This window comes from Labeo rohita, unplaced genomic scaffold (assembly GCF_022985175.1).
Source record: "Labeo rohita strain BAU-BD-2019 unplaced genomic scaffold, IGBB_LRoh.1.0 scaffold_155, whole genome shotgun sequence".
Lineage (NCBI taxonomy): Eukaryota > Metazoa > Chordata > Actinopteri > Cypriniformes > Cyprinidae > Labeo > Labeo rohita.
Window position 1 is genome coordinate 93,651 of NW_026127725.1, and position 8,490 is coordinate 102,140.

Genomic DNA, 8,490 nt, shown 5'->3' on the forward strand with positions numbered 1-8,490 from the left:
AAACCTTCTTCAGAGTGCTCAGAACCTCAGACTGGGCAGAAGGTTTACCTTCCAACAAGACAATGACCCTAAGCACACAGCTAAAATAACAAAGGAGTGTCTTCACAACAACTCCGTGACTATTCTTGAATTTCCCAGTCAGAGCCCTGACTTAAACCCAATTGAGCATCTCTGGAGAGACCTAAAAATGGCTGTCCACCAACATTTACCATCCAACCTGACAGAACTGGAGAGGATCTGGAAGGAGGAATGGCAGAGGATCCCCAAATCCAGGTGTGAAAAACTTCACATCTTTCCCACACATCTTTCCCAAAAAGGCTCATGGCTGTATTAGATCAAAAGGGTGCTTCTACTAAATACTGAGCAAAGGGTCTGAATACTTAGGAGGACCATGTGATATTTCAGTTTTTCTTTTTTAATAAATCTGCAAAAATGTCAACAATTCTTTGTTTTTCTGTCAATATGGGGTGCTGTGTGTACATTAATGAGGAAAAAAAGAACTTAAATGATTTTAGCAAATGGCTGCAATATAACAAAGAGTGAAAAATTTAAGGGGGTCTGAATACTTTCCATACCCACTGTATATATATATTATCAAACAAAAATATATTACATCAGTTTTACTGAAAATAAAAAGAAAAGCAGAGATGCTTTATATGAGATGAAAATATGAGGGAAAAACGTATTATTTTTGATGGGAAAAATTGATCATAATTATTGCATAAATATTCATTACTACCATGAAGTTCTCTTAATACATAATAAAATATAAAAAATATTGAATACAAATATATTTCCTTGATTTTACAGAAAATAAGCAAGTTACATTTTAGGTGTTGAAACTTTATGCTTTTAAAAGCAATTCAAATTTAAAACGACTTCAGAATTTAAAATGACTTCCTCACACTTTTTAAACTGCTTTCTCAAGCAACATAAAGTTTAAGACTGAGTTTTATTCTAACTGTGTGAACTGATTATTCATGATTATTTATAGCGGTACATTTAATCTGTCTCTCTTCTTCAGATGTGCACACATTCCAGCGAATGTTTGGCTGTGAGTGGGATGATCAGACTGGAGAAACAAATGCGTTCGATCAGCATGGTTATGATGGAGAGGACTTTGTGTCTCTGGATTTGAAAGAGCTGAGATATATTTCCCCAGTGCAGCAAGGAATCCCCACTGTACAGAAGTGGAACAATGAGAAAAGTTCACTCGACTATTGGAAAAATTACTTAAGCATTGAGTGCTTTGACTATTTGAAGAAGTATGTGCAGTATGGAAAGAGCAGCTTGGAGAAAACAGGTACATCGGATCTTACTGTCTATCTGTGAGCATGTATATTTTCCTATATAATATTGTATGCTAGAAGTATTTTTATAATTGTTCATTTTTAAATTATTTATAAAGTATTGATTGTTTTGATTATTTTAAGCATTACAGATTATGTGGTCTTTCTTTGTGGAAATGAATAACAGAGGTGTTCTTTAATTGGAGTTTGGATAAACGAATCATCTACGACTAAGCCATCAGTGAATCAGCTAAGACAAGCCAAGCACACCCAATTTTTTGTATCATTTGCAGCAGGAGAAGGCTTTGCATCTCTTGTTTTTAAGCACTTTTTCTCTCTTTCTCCAGTCTCTCCTCAAGTGTCTCTGCTGCAGAAGGATCCCTCATCTCCAGTGGCATGTCATGCTACAGGATTTTACCCCATTGGAGTAACAATCAACTGGCAGAAAAACGGACAAGACCATGATGAGGATGTGGATCTTGGTGGAATTGTTCCCAATGAGGATGGAACCTTTCAGGTGATGAGCACCCTCAATGTTAAACCTGAGGAGTGGAAGAAGAATAAATACGAATGTGTGGTGGAACACAAGAGCAGAACCACCAAAAGCGTTCTGACAGAGGACAAGATCAAAACTAACTATGGTAAGTGTGATTGTTTTGGTGAGTAGACCGTGAAACTGAACCATGGTAATGGTAATATTTGCTATTGTCAGTATCTGATCACTATAGAGTACATTAGTGTCCACCAGTTTTTCCCATAGGAATTTTAAATAGACTTTATTAAAGCTTTATAAGCCATCTCATCATCATCATCAAGCACAACATTACAAACTTTGATTTGAAGCAAAAAAAAAAAAGTGTTTGAAAATCTGAAAAAAAGACAAAGGTGCAAGATTAATTTACAGGATTAATATAGTTTTGTCACCAGGAATTACACCATTAAGCATGATTATGTACAAAATAAGTTGAAATAAAGCAGGCTGATCATTAAAAATCAATTCCTCTAAGAAAGTAAATGGGATTTTATCTCCAAATCCCAACTGTTGCACTGTACTACACCATGTGCACTAATCTACTGCAGGCATCACAATCACAGATTTCCTTTTTGTATTTGCTGAAAAATTTCCACCTGTACTGATCTCAAACACTGTCAAGTTATTTCATAATCTGATTTGTCCTTTGGATCTAATTCCTCAGAGTCTCTTCCCATTGGCATCATTATTGGTGCCGTTGCTGCTGTCCTCCTGTTGGTGGTCATCGGTGTTGCTGGGTACTGTGTGTATCAGAAGAGGAAAGGTGAGACAGATGTTAACAGATATTATTATCTATTACATTGTATGATTCAAACTTTTGTGCTTTGAAAATAATAAACTTATATTTTACCTTTTCTTTGTTTTTCAGGCTTTAAACCTGTCAGCGGTAAATTCCTTACTATTTCTTTTTTATTTATTTAATACTCTCTATCTGATTAATAAATGTTTCAATAACAGTGTAACGGGGTAAACGAGATGAGGGGCGAGCAGATCCATTTGCAAGCTTTTATCATAGTGACGAGACAGATACATGGTCGTGCAGGCAGGGTCAAACAACAGTAAACAGGAATGTCAGAGGCGAGACGAGAGAATAGTCCTTTAAGACGAGCGATAATCCGAAAGGCAGGCGGCTAGACAGTCCAAACGAGATAACCAGGCGGGAAAAACAAAACACAGGGAACTAGGAACTCGGAACCAGAAACTAGGAAGCAATAACAAAGGGAATACAATGATATAACAATCCGTGACTTGCATGGGGAAAGAGCGGGGCTTTTATAGAGCCGCTGATTGGTCACCTGAGTTGACGCAATCAGTGCGAGGCCTGATAGGAGATGTAGTCCGGAGTGTGGTGCAACAGTCAGAGTGTGTAGGTAAGGTGAGAGTGACATCTGGTGGTGAGCGGATTCGTGACATAGCCCCCCCCCAAGGAACGGCTTCCAGACGCTCGAAGGGAACAACAGTCCAGGGGAGCGGTGGGGTGGGAGCAAGACAGGGCGAGGGCTGGAGGGCCAGGTCCATGTGGGGGGCCCGGTGATTGAGGCAGGACCGACAGAGCAGGTACCCTCCAGGGCGGAGCAGGAGCCCTCCAGGGCAGAGCCAGAGGCGGAGCAGGAGGCGCAGGAGCCCTCCAGGGCGGAGCCGGAGGCAGAACAGGAGGCGCAGGAGCCCTCCAGGGCGGAGCAGGAAGCGGAGCAGAAGGCGCAGGAATGCTCCAGGGCGGAACAGGAGGCAGAGCAGGAGGCGCCGGGGCCCTCCAGGGCAGAGCAGGGACCTGCGTCATGGGCTGGGACCTGGGGAGAGCAGGGATAGAGGAGACAAACAGAAGAGCAGGAGGGGCAGGAGCCCTCCAGGGCTGAGCAGGAGGCATCGGGAACTTCCAGGACGGAACCGGAGGCAGAGCAAGAGGCGCCGAGGCCCTCCAGGGCGGAACAGGAGGCGCCAGGGCCCTCCAGGGCTGAGCAGGAGGCACCGGGACCCTCCAGGACAGAACCAGAGGCAGAGCAGAAGATGCCGAGGCCCTCCAGGGCAGAACAGGAGGCGCCAGGGCCCTCCAGGGCTGAGCAGGAACCCGCATAATGGACTGGGACCTGGGGAGAGCAGGGACAGAGGAGGCAGACAGAATAAGGGGAGAAGCAGAGAGACCAAAGGATAACGCCGCCTCCCTAGGAGGATCTACAGCCGAAGCTGACACCTCAGGAGGCATTGGCGCGGCTTCTCCGACAGGGTCGGCCTCTGGAGCTGACTCGTGGTCAGACGGGACCTCTGGAGCAGACTTGAAACCAGACGGGACCTCTGGAGCAGACTTGAGACCAGACGGGACCTCTGGAGCAGACTTGAGACCAGACGGGACCTCCGGAGCAGACTTGTGATCAGTCAGGAGCTCTGGAGCAGGCTTGTGATCAGACGTGACCTCAGGGGCGGACTTGTGAACAGACGTGACCTCTGGAGTGTAGTGTGCGGCCCACATACTGAGAATGGTGATCGCCATCACATGTAATGGCGGCCATATTGTGGAGTGGCTTGGAGACGGCGGCCATCTTGTGCAGTGGCTTGGAGACGGCGGCCATCTTGTGCAGTGGCTCTGGCGTGGCAGCCATCTTGTGCAGTGGCTCTGGCGTGGCAGCCATCTTGTGCAGTGGCTCTGGCGTGGCAGCCATCTTGTGCAGTGGCTCAGGAAAGATGGCTGTAACTTGACTTGAGACAGGGGCGATAGCTCTGACTTGACTTGACACAGGAAACACAGCTGCAATTTGACTTGACTTGGAAACTTGACTTGACTCGGGAAATGCAGCTGCAACTTGACTTGACTTGGAAACTTGACTTGACTCGGGAAACACAGCTGCAACTTGACTTGGCTCTGGTATGGCGGCTATGACGTGACGGAGCTCTGTTCTCGCCGCCATCTTGTGAACGGACTCCGCCGTCGCCGCCATCAAACTCACGGGTATATTGTTCGAGTGTGTGTGGTCCTTGCTTGATCCTGCATAGAGCTCTGTCTGTGTCCGTATCGGTTGATTGTCTGGGGGTGAAGCTGCTGGATCCTTGTTCTGTAACGGGGTAAACGAGATGAGAGGCGAGCGGATCCATTTGCGAGCTTTTATTATAGGGATGAGACAGATACATGGTCGTGCAGGCAGGGTCAAACAACAGTAAACAGGAATGTCAGAGGCGAGACGAGAGAATAGTCCTTTAAGACGAGCGATAATCCGAAAGGCAGGCGGCTAGACAGTCCAAACAAGATAACCAGGCGGGAAAAACAAAACACAGGGAACTAGGAACTCGGAACCAGAAACTAGGAAGCGATAACAAAGGGAATACAACGATATAACAATCCGTGACTTGCATGGGGAAAGAGCAGGGCTTTTATAGAGCCGCTGATTGGTCACCTGAGTTGACGCAATCAGCGTGAGGCCTGACAGGAGATGTAGTCCGGAGTGTGGTGCAACAGTCAGAGTGTGTAGGTAAGGTGAGAGTGACATCTGGTGGCGAGAAGACAGCGGGACACTGACCAGATTCGTGACATACAGGCTGTGCTGCTGGGAACTGGTTTATATTATGTACTGTTTATATTTAAATCTGAAGTAAAGTCACCAAGTTTTGTCCTGCAATATCTTTCTTTAATGCAATTGAATCAATAACAAAAACAATATGACATGTATTTGTAACAATATGTAATGCCATTCTGTGCTAATCTAAACAGTTTTGTTCGAGCAGTCTGTTGTATTGTTGTTGTAATGTTGTTTTCTGTTGTAGCCTCTGATGATGGATCAAACAGCTCAACTCGTACCAATCCTAATGCATAAAGATAATGCGTAAGTGTTATTATTATTATATCTCAGTGCAACTGTATCAGTCCTGTGAAATGCAGTTTGTTTCTTTTGCCATTTTAGGAGACTAGGAAAGTGGAAGAGATGAAAAAAAATGATGCTGATCCTGCTGTCCATGTCCACATTCTCTCACACACACAACACAACCATAGATTTCTGTGATGGGATTGATCTGTCTTATGGTTCTACTTTAATTACATTACAAAAACTTGTTTCTTCATAATGTGACGAGTCGGCTGCCTCCCCCCTAATTGTCATCATCACCCGGTCTGTAATCGCCATGTGAATGAAGCCTCATCACCGCCGCTGTTAAAATGCCGAGGGCGCCTCTCCTCGGGAGACCAGTCTCTTCCCCGTGCATGCACACTGGTGTCCTCGTGGGTCCAGGAAGGGAGCGTAGAGGGACTGAGTGCCGGCGAAATGATGGATGAGCTGCCGGACCCACGGTCCGGACGTGGACCGCACCCAGACAGCTGCAGGCTAGGATGAAACCGCTGAAGGAAGCCGCTACCCCTCGTGCTGCGGACCTTGGCGGGGAGCGAGTGCGGCCACCGGACTCTGCCCTTTACCTGGACCCTTCCCTTCTAAACACTGCCCCTCCTTCACGGAACCCCTGCACATCGAGGACACCAGACCCCCTATGTATTTTGGACACTTTTATTGTTTATATTGTTTAATAAAAGCCTCTCAGAGGCCTGACGTCACGCCCACTGTGTCTGTCGTTATGCTCCTCCCGCCACAATATCTTTCTGTTCATCTTTTGTTTTACATTAATTTTATGAACTTGTTCATTTTCTGAACTAGAATTATGATAAGTTGTCGAAGTGTATATATTTCTCTTCAATGACAAAGAATAAAACAAAAATACAAATGATTGATTTGTAACATTTGTGTAGGACTGATTTGTAGGTTGATATTAGTTAAAGTATATATAGTCAGAATATCTACCTGGGTAGAAGTCAGTTTTTGTTTTCTAGGCAATAATTGAATTGAATAAATAAGGGTAAATTTGCTCACAAGTCAAACTTCAAATAGCTGAATTTTACGACTATGATGTTTTTCTATTTAAACAACTGTTTTCTATTTGAATATATTTAAAAATATTTTTCTGTGATTTCAAAGCTGAATTTTTAGCATCATTACTCCAGTCACATGATCCTTCAGAAATCATTATAATATTCTGATTTGCTGCTCAAAAAAAAACATTCATTATATTATTGTGTTGAAAACAGCTGTGTATGATTTTTTCAGGTTTCTTTGAGTAGAAAGTTTAGAAGCACAGCATTTATCTGAAATAAAAATATTTTGTAACATTATAAATGTCTTTATCATTACTTTTGATTAATTTAAAGCATCCTTGCTAAATAAAAGTAATAATTTCTATAATTTCTTTCCAAAAAAAAATATATATACTGACTCCAAGCTTTTGAATGGTATAGTGTATAATGTTACAGAAGCTTTTTATTTCAGATAAATGTCGATCTTTGGATATTTCTATTCATCAAAGAATCCTGAAAAAAATGTACTCAACTGTTTTAAATATTGATAATAATTAATAATTTATAATAAAAATGTTTGAACAGCAAATCAGAATATTAGAATGATTTCTGAAGGATCATGTGACACAAATGCAGGCTTGGTGAGCAGAAGAGACTTCATTAAAAAACATTAAAAAACTTACTGTTCAAATATGATATGATATACTGTAGTGTATATCATTCTTGTGTAAACAGTGTGTGACAGTCATTTTGTTGTACAATAAAAGTTTAATTTTCTCATAGCCTCTGACAGCTCAAGTGTTGAAAACACCAAGGGCCTAGAAAGTAAGTATTATACTTTTTTAAACTGCAGTAACATCTTGCGCAGTGTGTTCTTGAAGTTTTGCTGCCAGGTGGCTTTAGTGCAGTTTGGAAGATAGTTTGGACTGATTGATTGATTTATGAATTTGCATATTGGAAAAGGTGACTGTGTAAAAAGTGTTAAAAATGAAAAATAGAACCAATAAACAAAAACAATGATAAGAACATTACTATAAGCTCTCTATATAACTAATGAGTTTTTCATTACATTGTCACATATGCACAATACTCTATCACATATAGTGAGAGTAATTTTTCTCACATGCATTAGCAATGCCCACCTAGCAGCCTTTAAGAGGCTTAATGCTGCATACAATATTAAAGTAATTTATGCTGAGATGGGATTTGTATTTTTAGGTAATTTAACTATTATAACTGTTAACTTTTAAAGTTGAGGCTTAGCATCATTCTTGATCAGCATCTTCTCAAATTTTTGTTTCAAAATGTAATTTTCCTATCCAGCTCTGTACTCTGATCCTGACCATGGATATAACAGTGGCTCAGACAATAATTCATGCAATGGCTCACACAGTAGATCAGACATTGTCTCTGTTTGCTCTGACAGTGGCTCATGTAAGTGTCTTATTTCTTTTTTCAAACAGTAGATCTGACAAGCAGGTACATGACCTATAATGATTTTTTTTTTTTTTCTTACAGAAAGAAATGCAAAATGATTAAGGGGTTTTTGTTGCTGTTGTAGCTCCTTGTGAATGGATTTTGTCATTATTTGGGGTGCTCCTCCTAAGGACGTGCCATGTTTAAGTGACTTTGCCTTCAGAATATCTGTCATTATGGACCACAGCCATTCATTTTATTGGCTTACGTTTGTCAAGCGATTTGACACATCAGAATTATAAGAAGAATGGATTCAAATGAAATTTATATGGGAGCATAATCACCTCTTCCAATTCGCAGTGGGTCGTGGACATGAGAAGTTCTCTAGAGGTGTCAGAAATTTTTATTTTCAATCACTTTGTGCTGTC

General features: G+C 42.0%; 1 protein-coding gene across 1 annotated transcript in view; it reads left to right on the forward strand.

Annotated features, from left to right (window-relative positions):
* The first annotated feature begins 255 nt into the window (after nucleotides 1-255).
* Nucleotides 256-8,490, forward strand: part of LOC127158531 (class I histocompatibility antigen, F10 alpha chain) — a 13,457-nt gene continuing 5,222 nt past the window's right edge. The window contains exons 1-4 of the mRNA XM_051101615.1: nucleotides 256-273; nucleotides 1,025-1,303; nucleotides 1,637-1,930; nucleotides 2,486-2,584. Coding sequence (XP_050957572.1) covers nucleotides 1,045-1,303; nucleotides 1,637-1,930; nucleotides 2,486-2,584 — 652 coding nt within the window. The 5' untranslated portion in view covers nucleotides 256-273; nucleotides 1,025-1,044. The remainder of the gene's footprint in view (nucleotides 274-1,024; nucleotides 1,304-1,636; nucleotides 1,931-2,485; nucleotides 2,585-8,490) is intronic.